A 10458-nucleotide genomic window follows, 5' to 3' on the forward strand; every position below is an offset into this window, starting at 1 on the left:
TTATAATGAAATTTTTTCTCCTGTCGTGAAATATACAACTGTGCGTATTATTCTTGCTCTCACTGCACATTACAATTGGGAACTCAAGCAAATGGATGTTAAAACTGCTTTCCTACATGGTGATTTGGATGAGAATATTTACATGTGCCAACCTGCTGGTTTTATTGATAAATCCAAACCTGATTTTGTGTGTTTGCTGAAAAAATCGCTATATGGCTTAAAACAATCACCTAAACAGTGGAATAAGAAATTTGACTCATTTATGCATTCCTTGAAATTCAATAGGAGTCATTATGATCACTGCCTCTACTTTAAGCATGTGCATGATTCACCCATCTTTCTTGTTCTTTATGTTGACGACATGCTTATTGCTAGCCCAAATTCTCATCTCATTAGTGTTTTACAAAAACAGCTTTGTAATGTTTTTGAAATGAAAGACCTCGGAAATGCAAAGCAAATTCTTGGCATGAACATCTCTAGAAATAGAGAAAAATCTTCCATTCTTTTAAACCAAAAGTCTTACATCTCAACTGTTTTGAAAAAGTTTTCCATGGAAAATGCAAAACCTGCTTCGGTACCTCTAGCTGCACATTTTCAGCTTTCTAAAGAACAATCTCCCAAAACAGATTCTGAAAAAACCAAGATGGATAAAATTCCTTATTCAAATGTTATTGGTTCCATCATGTATCTCATGGTATGCACTCGACCTGATATTGCATATGCAATTAGCTGTCTTAGTAGATACATGTCAAACCCTGGTACACCTCATTGGGAAGCTCTAAAGCATTTGCTTAGATATTTACGTGGCACCATTGATATTGGCATCACCTTTTCTAAAAATTCTGATTATACACAACTTGTTGGATTTGTGGACTCAAATTATGCAAATGATCGTGATAGTCGTAAGTCCACTACTTCTTATGTGTTTACTTTATGCGGTGCATGCATTAGTTGGAAATCACAACTACAACACATAGTTGCCTTATCAACCACTGAAGCAGAATACATTGCTACAACCGAAGCCTTCAAAGAAGCCATTTGGCTTGATGGTCTTATCAAAGAAATCGGTTTTTCGAAAGAAAAATTAGTTGTCTTTTCGGACAGTCAGTCCTCTATACAACTTTGTAAAAATCCCGTTTTTCATGATCGCACAAAACATATTGACGTAAGATTTCATTTTATCCGTGACATCGTGGGAAAGGATGTTATAAAATTAGAAAAGATCAAGACTGAAGAGAATCCCGCTGATATGGGGACCAAAAGCCTACCGGTAGATAAGTTCAATTTGTGTTTAAAAATTCTTAGATTCAATCCTGACTAATCCTGCTCTCTTCTAGCTGTTTGTCATTTTGCAGGTTCACGCAGGAGGGTCCCCGGGCTGTGATGAAAAATTTCCAGATCTACAAGCTCCGGGCAATGTTTCCTTCTTTGGGTTCATTGGTCCAAGGTGGAGCATGTTGGGATATGTATGGCCCAATGACCGCAGCCCACGAGACAAGCCCACTGTCTAAACCCGCTTGGCAAGACCCACCTCGTCCGACCCGGTCCACACCCGGTACTTGACCCGCTACTCCACTCAAGTAATAACCTAACCCTAAGTTTTTACCTCTCATCAGTTTTTTCCCTCTTCTTCACTGCGCCGCTGATTTCTCTCTCCCTCCCCCAAATCTCCTTCTCCAATAACCGAGATCCTCCTTCCCTTCTTCTCACCGGAGAAGGAGGTGGCTTTCCTATGCCAATATGATGGCTTATGGAAAGCCACTAAGCCTTCCCTTTCATGTCGACCTCGGTGACCTCTATAAATGGGGATTTCCGCTTCGGCCGAAAGGATACGATACACACTTCCCACATATCTCCAAAAGCCTTCTAAAGTTCTTTGTGACCGAGCCTTAGTTCTTGGTGAACTAAACCCTCAGACTCTGTGATCCTGTTTCTCGGTGTTCTTCAGTGAAAGGGTTAAGGTGGAGTAGCCGCGGGTGTGACAGTGGGCGTACAAGTCTTTGTGACCGAGCTTTGTGCCATCTCTCGTAGATCTGGTTCTTTCTGAGCCACTTTCATTATCAAAATATAATTTGTTTATATTCGTTTTGATTCATTTATTTTGGCCTGTAATTTTTTAAGGAGTTGTGTACTCCATCCTTTGTCATTGTAATAGTTCTGTTAGGCTATTTGGTAAAATACCACTGAGGGGTTTATCCGCCCTACAGTTTTTACAAGAAATTTTATTAATAAATAATTAGTAATATACCCCTTTAAGGGTATAATCTAAAGATATACTCCAATAAGGGTATAAATATTTTCTCACAATAGGAATAAAAATTCAAGAAATTCTCACTATTTTATTTAATTATAAGTTGCACTTCTTAGTATCATCAAAATGATACGTCCAATATATTATGAAAAAAATTATAATTTAAAAATAATTATTTAATGTCAATATAAAAGTAAAATCAATTAGTCAAAAAGCCACTTGATTTAAGTTTTTAAACAACATTTTTAATTTAATAAAATTTAAGGATATTTATTCAGCATTATATATTTATTTTTTGAAGTTTGGATTATTATTTACATGTTACTCATATGCTATTCCTTCTAAATTTTACTATGTCCTAATAAATTATTTTTTTATAAATAGTTAAGATCTTTCTTAACTAATTAAGCATGTTAAAATATTATTTGTCTATTTCTCTTTTAGTTAGATATATCATTCATTTTCGAAGTAGTTTAAAAGAATTAGAAATAGCATATATATTTTTTTCTTTGTCAGAATTAAATATTACAGTTGATCCCTTAATTTTTGATGTAGAATCACTTAAATTTTTTCAAGTTCATTTTTTGACGTTAGTGTCACTTCAAACAAGAGAAATAAGATTAATAGAATAATTATTTGTTCATATTTAAGAACTCAGATTTGTATATATGTATAATTAAAAAATTTTATTTAACCTAAATTGGACAAATACAACAGATCATAAAATAAATGTGGTATACATGACATATAATTGATTATTCTTCTTAAATTATACACAATCACATAACAAATGTATTACATTTATCATATAATTGATTCATGTATAACCAAACTCGATTTAAGTTAGAATTTTTCTATACACAAAACTCCTCGTGATACATTGTAATAGGGATAATTCCTTGGAATGTATCTTCCAAGGAAAATATAATCACTTCATCTTATGCTTTTTTTTTTTTTAATTTGACGGACTCTATTATATTTTTATTTTTGGGTTATTTGGTTTCTTGACGAGAATGTGAAAACTAATATATTTTTAATAATAATAAGTAAAATTTTATCGTACGATTGCAAATATATATTATGTGAAATATTAGTATTACATAATATTGATGCAATTATGTGTTCACTAATATATATACATATATATATAATGAAAGTATCAAAATCAAAAGGAATGCCCAGTAAGATATGAATGTTCCCACTATTATATATATAATCATAAGTTGCACTTATTAGTATTATTTTACCTCTAGTATATTATGATAAAATAAAAAATACATAAACCAAAGTATAAGCTCAAAAAAAAAATTCTTATTCATATTAAAATAAAATCACGAGAAAGTCGCATATTGTGTCACATATGTTAGGGCCTTTTTCAATTTAATCCTATTTGTTATGATTCTTTGAAAAAATTGCATCTCATAAGTTGAAATTTTTCTCAATATTACATTAAGAAAATTTTCAACTTATGGGATACAATGTGTAAGAAAATCGTAAAAAGTATGACTAAATTGAAAAAGACCCCAATAATTAACGAAAAATGCTAACGACTTCTTTAATTATTTGGCGAAAATGCATGTGAGGACTAAAATTGAGAAAACTTTCAACTTACGGGATATAATATGAGAAAATTAATAAATAGAACTAAATTGAAAAAGACCCTAATATATGGGACCAAAAATGTATTTTTTCCTAAAGTTAATTAGTTAGAAGTCACCCATGATAAATTCTTCAAAAGCATTTCAAATGTAATAATATTGATAATTTTTTTTTCAAAATTTCATGATATTTTTCTTTCATATATATATATAGGTTTTGAAATTTATATTAGTATTTTATATATTATTCTAATGCTATTCATTTTATTTTTACTGTGCCTAATAAATTAATATTTTCAATGTTTAAAATAATTCCCAACAAATTAATCACGTAGAAATATTATTTATGTAGTTACTTTTTTGGTTGGATATATTTGCCATTAATGTCCAAACAGTTTGGAGGCATTAGAACTTAGACTCTTAAATAATCTTCTTTTATTTAAAATATCATTTAAGGACATAAAAAAAATTTCACAATGGAAACAAACACAAGAAAAATTCATACTTTTATATATAATATAGATTCATTAAATTTTCCAAATAGAGTTAGAAGTGCAACTACTAAAAGTTTTAACCTGAGCAGCTGTTAAATACCAAAGGTGAATACAACAGAAGCGTATCGTCCGATACTCTGAACCATCTAGAACGATAGAAAAGCTGAAGCTAAGGTTTATCTTGTTGGGCATCTTCTTTCATACAGCGAAAGATTCGAATTGCTGAAAAGCAGAAAAACAAACAGAAAATGTAAGTACACAAACAACATATTCTGTCTTCTTTTTCTTCATCGTCCGTCTGTCAAACATATTCAAAATGGCCCTTGAGATTGCAAAAGACCATATATATATATATGCAATGCCGGCCGTACGTACTTGAAGAAGGTACTGATCAGGTATTAATTCTAGCACATTCCATCTCCACTATGCGTACATACATGGCCCTGAAAGCAAAGAAAAGACATGTAATTGTCAGTTGGATTTCACAAGAGTATGAGACATGGAAGATTATGTTTATTCTCTCCATATGTTTGATGCTTTTTTGAGTTGTCTTAATTACGTGGGGCGAATCGCATTTGCTCTTGTAATAAGTCCGCAATGGAGAAAGCGGTTGTTTTCGAATTAGGACAGAAACAAATTGAATTGAGTTGAACATATTGTTGTTTGAGTTTATTTGAGTTACTCTCGAACTTGAAAATTTACGTTTGAATCTTAGAATAATTTGATGTTTTAAAATATATTTTTTCTTCTTTTTCTTTGAGGGTAACTGAATTTAGCTCATGCCAAGAGTACCAAAAAAAAGGGAATGGCTTGTAATGAAATGTAAAATCAGACATTATGTTGAGAAATCGAACAGCTACAATTCAGCATATATGAGAAAGTTGGTAAAGTTGGTTCAAGAAACAAACAATAAATCAGTGGCGTTAGTAATTTTCTTCTCTTTACATACACACACAAAAGAATAAGAGAGAGAGAGAGAGTGGCTAAATTTATTCAGCCTTCTCGATTGCTTGTATGCATTCAACAACTGTTGCCTTGTTTGACATCGCTGACATCAGGGCTTCATGGAGTAGCCGATTGTTTTTTATTAGCGACGCAGCAAATAGCACCTGCAAGTTAGCACCTAAGTTTTCATAATTGAGGCTTCATGGAGAGTAGGCAGGTCGAGCTCAACTCGTATACACTATAGCTACGTGCATCTGAAGAAACCATCCATGTAACAATCTTAAGAAAAACTTACCGCCCATCTGGTAAGGTTTTGCTGCTGATCTTTGCTAAGCTGCGGTTTACTCCTGTTTATAAATCTCTGGAAAACGGAGGGCGATGAATGAGATTTTGCTTTTAGAGCATGTTTAATGTTTTTCTTTGTGAGATGAACAAACCTGAAGAGTGAAAAGATCGGCGGATTGACCAACAACTTTATCGTATTGTAGACCTTCTGCAGCCAATCCAGCCATCGCTACAACCGCCAACCTGAGAAGTGCAATAAAATTTGGATCATTACCCAGTAGTTTCAACTTTTCAGACAGATTCTCAATCAGAGATGTGTTAACCTTACGATTAAGAATTCTAACGTGAAAATTTGTCAGGATTCAGGACCAACTATTTACAAGAGTAGTATTCTCAGCTAAGGTAGTAAAAGTTAATGTACCATCCTCATGCACTTTAGTCGACAAGAAGTGAGATATAGTTTAACATACTATAAAACAAAATGATTTATTCCCTACACTATGACTACAGCTTAAAAAACTATGGTACATCAATACTATTTACTACAATCAAACAAAACCATCACGAAAACTTAAGTTTTGACCACGGCTAATCGACATTTAAGAACCATGGCAGATATTTTTGCCTCGCTTACAAAGACAATGGCTAATAGTAGTTGCACAGCCGTGATCTATTAGTACTTGCCATGAATTTTAACTTTAATCGTAGTAATTAACCACGACAAAAAATCTTTGTTTCTAGTAAAACATGCACAAACAAGAGAAATAAGAATTACATTCTTATCAATGTCAGAATCAACTCCGATGTCAAGATGTTAAGATGTTGGCATGTTTCCAAACATCAGTATTTAATCCCATATAGATGAAACTGACATGTAAAGAAGGTTTTAAGGGCAAAAACTATCATGTTTCAAAGTGTAAACATGAATATGACAACTGCAGCTTTGAGAACGATACCTGTCTAGTTCCTTGGCATCGAGCTGCCCACTATAAATAAGCTTTTCAAGCCGTTCATCGATGAGATTGACATGCTCTTTTCCAATATCCAAGGAATAACCAAGGATGGGAAGGCCAAGTAAGTAAGCAACTACAATATCAAAACCCTCCGATCAAACTTTACACTTAGAGAGACTTTCGAAGAGATAAATACATTACTAGTAAAACATGACAATATCATCCAACAAAATAAAGTCTTGTAACCAAAGGGGGTAATAGTAGAAGATGTGCCAAGCTAAAAATAATAAACAGGTCAGAAGTCCAAATCTGTTTGTGTGATAAGAAAATCTGAAAGTTACATAGAACTATATTCATGATTGGGATTTCTTTCATATGTGCGTGGCGCCTGTGCTTGCATGTCTGTGCCTTTAATGAACTAACAGCATAACTAAATGATTGTTGCATGAGATAAATTGATGACCTAAAACGGAAGTACGGTATTGTTACATGAGCCTAAACTATGTTTGACAACATTAAACTGTGAGATCAATGATACCTAAGAAATGAGCTGCTTCATGTCTGGCAATCCTCTCCTGGTAATCAGGGAAGAACGAAGAAAATCCACCAATGGCAGCTTGAAGCAGCCTACATTCCAGAAATTGGAGAGGTTTAACTTATAACGTTATGTAATGTGGTCTTATGTGGAATGTGCATGAGCACTAGGGCACATTTACCCTAATTCTTTCTTAAAAAATATTCACAAGTATGAAAAGAAACAATAGATAATAAAATAGAACCTAGAATATTATAATATTTTCTTACAAGCATCTGCCTTAGTCACATATTGTTAGAGATACTAACTAATAAATGATTGTGCCCTCTAATTTAAACTTTTACATGAGTAGGTCATTGCCAAACAAGGGGTCCTAGGTTCAAATCTCATCCACTCTAACAGCTTAAACTTTTAGATAGGTAACCATTCAACACAAATAATAGTGTGGACCAGATGGCTGTTTAACTACTTACCCTGGCGAAATACTCCCTACAGCAAGAACTATCAAAGAGATGCTTCCAATCAAGTACGGCACAAAAAAGCCCCAGTCCTGCGCAACAAGGAAATGACCAATCAAGAATGTCCTGAAATTTTTGTTACTGTCAACACTTTGGACTTGCAATGTTGTTATTATGTGTAGCATTAAAGGTCTCTAGCTTTCAGATGAAGTAGTCATACAATGTGTGTGTGTGTGAACTAATAGACTTGTATTTCCACTTGCAGTTCCAATGTCAGAATGTTTGAGTAAGAATGGAAGGAATATCTGTAAGGCCATATAAAGCTATAAACTTGTTGCTGCCAGTGAATGCAAATAAAAAGCTACTTCTATTGGTTAGAGATATTTACGACTCAAAGATAGTGGTAACCTGAGAACGAGAATAAGCAAATAGTTTAACGAAGGAAGGTGGCAGAAGCTACCCCAGGAAGCTGGCCAGCAAGAACGCCCAGAAATCCTGTTGTGCCGACCACGGTAAAGAGAAAAGCTGCCTGCATCACTGAACAAAATTAACTCAATAAACACACAAAATTTCATCCACAGTTTCTACTTCAAACTGCTGAAAAAGTGCATTAAATCTAAGGACGGTTGTTACACACTTGCCCAATAGAAACTCTATTAAGGCCACATCATGCTTTTAACTATGGTTTCATAGAACTTACATCATTTCGGGTGCTAGGAATAGCAAGATTCTCTGCATTCTTTATGCCAAGAGATGTCAACTCCCGAAGAGATGTCTGTAACAGAGACAATGTAGATAAAAGTCCTCCACCATATTCAACTTAGCACTACTCAAGATGCTAACCAAAAATACTCATCAAATAAATGCTTGAGGTGGGAAATGCAACAAAAGTTTGAGTGGCTATTCGCTGAAATTTCATATAGAATAGTTGTAGACACTGACTGACCGTACGACGTGAGACATATGGTTGAGAACTCCATTTCTTGGCCCAACCAACTTCACTCAACTGATCAAGTGCCTCTTTGACAGCATCACTGTCTTTCTGCGATGAACCATACAAATACACAATACAAGTTATCCATAAAAACCAATGTTCAGAAGAAAATTTATTCTATTCATCTTGTGATGTTGTCGTCTCTAGAGAGGGGTGTATATGTGTTCATCTGTCTGCACAACAGGTAGAAATGGCTGCCACTACCATACTTTATTACAGTAAACTGAAGTCTCGCAGAGTGATGGGAAACTTGTGGGTTGTGGCAGTCAACAGACGACATGATTTCTGCGGAACAACTCTTTATCGATGGTCAAGAAGAAAACCCGTCACATAATATGCATCTTTCAACTAATTCACTTCTAATATCTTTTAAATTTTTATCTTACTGATTCAACTTGAGAAGCAATAATAATAAAAAAACTTACAATATAGTAATTCATTAAATAGATCATAATACAAAGAGTCTCTAAACAAGAAGTGCAAATTCCGTTATTCCATATAGCATTTGTGAATGTGAGACATAATATGGCTGCAATCCACTATTACTAGATATTAGCTATGGTACATGTATATTCGGAGAGTAATATTTGTTGACTCACTACAAAAGAATAGATTATTCGCTATAACAGTCTACGGCTTAACAATAATGTCAATCATCAATATCCACCATGGTAATTCAAAACCAGTGCGACAACTTAAATTTTGACTATGGATAGTTAATATTCAGTATGGTTTTAGCTATGGTAAAACATTTGTCATAGTTTCTAGCTATGATTAATGTTTTAACCTTGCCAGCAGAAACAACAGTTCGTAGCCGTTGCATAGCCGTAGTTAATTGGTATTCCGCGATATTTTACTTTTAACTATGATGAAAACAATGACAAAAGGTCATAATTCGGTCGATCCCAACATGTATCAACCAATATTATAGGATATCAGCCAATGCATTGAACCATGGTAGACACTTACACCCCCAACTCCAACCCCGCCAAGCCACAGCCGACTCCAAAAAAAGATAACTTTTAATTCGCACATAAATTTTCTACAAAAAGTACGCGATTAGGGCAAGATATATTGCACAAGCTGGGCAACGCTGTATCAAGAATCTATACGAGTAACCATTGGAATTCAATAAGCAGCTATCAAGTTCGCAAACTGTCAACTCACTCCATCCATCGAATCAAATATCCAAATAATATGCGATACAGGAAGCAACAAAATGAAGGAATGATGAACCTTAGCAAAGGCGGATTCCAGAGTGGTAAGATCGATTCCCGGAGCAGCAGACGAGGAAGCCCGAACTTTCAAACGTTTACTGGGTTTAGTGAGCAGATTGGAGTCGTGTGCTGGGTTGAATGTCGTGGGTCTGTAGAGAGAGAAAACGAGTGATGCGAGAGAAAGGGACATATCTGTGTATGTGTATTTCTCTCTCTAACTTCGTCTTCTCCAAAAGCAGTGAGCTGATAAGGTTTCGCGCGGCCGGAGAGCTGACAGTTAACAACACCGTTGGCCTACTCTCCACCACTTCTAACTCAAAAAAATGCAGATTTTTGAGTTTATTGTTTTTAATTCTCTAAAAACATATATCCTATATATAACACATTTAAATAAAAAATAAATTATAACGATCTCTCTTAAAATTTGATATAATTATAAATATCATTTATTATTTAAAAATTATCAATACTTTTGATATTTAATAAAATTATGTAATTTTCGAATGAAAGCATGGAATTATTAACTTTGTCCTTAATATATTTTTTCTTTCTTAAAAAAATTAAAAAAAAAACAAACGAGAGAATTTCTTAAAAAAAATTGTCCACTTAATCCATCAAAAGAATTTTAAAATAAGTAAAATTATAATCCACAGTTTATATGGGCATTTTGGTCAGTTTAACGTAAACAGTAGATGGAAACCTAACTGAAACTAACATATTGAGCTAGT

The 10458-nt window shown here is 33.9% G+C and overlaps 1 protein-coding gene across 2 annotated transcripts; it reads right to left on the reverse strand.

Annotated features, from left to right (window-relative positions):
• Window positions 1-5153: 5153 nt before the first annotated feature.
• LOC105171265 (uncharacterized) lies at window positions 5154-10070 on the reverse strand. Of its 2 annotated transcripts, none has more exons than XM_011092325.3 (10): window positions 9750-10070; window positions 8466-8561; window positions 8220-8294; window positions 7980-8048; window positions 7535-7611; window positions 7065-7153; window positions 6530-6659; window positions 5726-5816; window positions 5584-5649; window positions 5154-5466 (listed from the first exon to the last, which is right to left on the reverse strand). In XM_011092325.3, the coding sequence occupies exons 1-10, from the start codon at window positions 9918-9920 to the stop codon at window positions 5431-5433; spliced, it is 900 nt and encodes a 299-aa protein (XP_011090627.1). In that variant the 5' UTR covers window positions 9921-10070; the 3' UTR covers window positions 5154-5430. The 2 variants fall into 2 exon arrangements, with proteins under 2 accessions (XP_011090627.1, XP_011090626.1); XM_011092324.3 differs by having other exon boundaries at window positions 5154-5452; window positions 9750-10067.
• Between the last annotated feature and the right edge of the window lie 388 nt (window positions 10071-10458).

This window comes from Sesamum indicum, linkage group LG9, assembly GCF_026168435.1.
Source record: "Sesamum indicum cultivar Baizhima isolate 11 linkage group LG9, ASM2616843v1, whole genome shotgun sequence".
NCBI classification, from domain to species: Eukaryota; Viridiplantae; Streptophyta; class Magnoliopsida; order Lamiales; family Pedaliaceae; genus Sesamum; species Sesamum indicum.

What these genes read in the sequence shown, in the direction of transcription:
- LOC105171265 (XM_011092324.3), bottom strand. Translation starts at nt 9,920, where the DNA reads ATGTCCCTTTCTCTCGCATCACTCGTTTTCTCTCTCTACAGACCCACG. An exon ending in CCGATCTTTTCACTCTTCAG is followed by an intron (nt 5,650 to 5,725) that starts GTTTGTTCATCT and finishes TCCGTTTTCCAG; the next exon opens with AGATTTATAAACAGGAGTAA. An exon ending in AAAACCTTACCAGATGGGCG is followed by an intron (nt 5,453 to 5,583) that starts GTAAGTTTTTCT and finishes GCTAACTTGCAG; the next exon opens with GTGCTATTTGCTGCGTCGCT.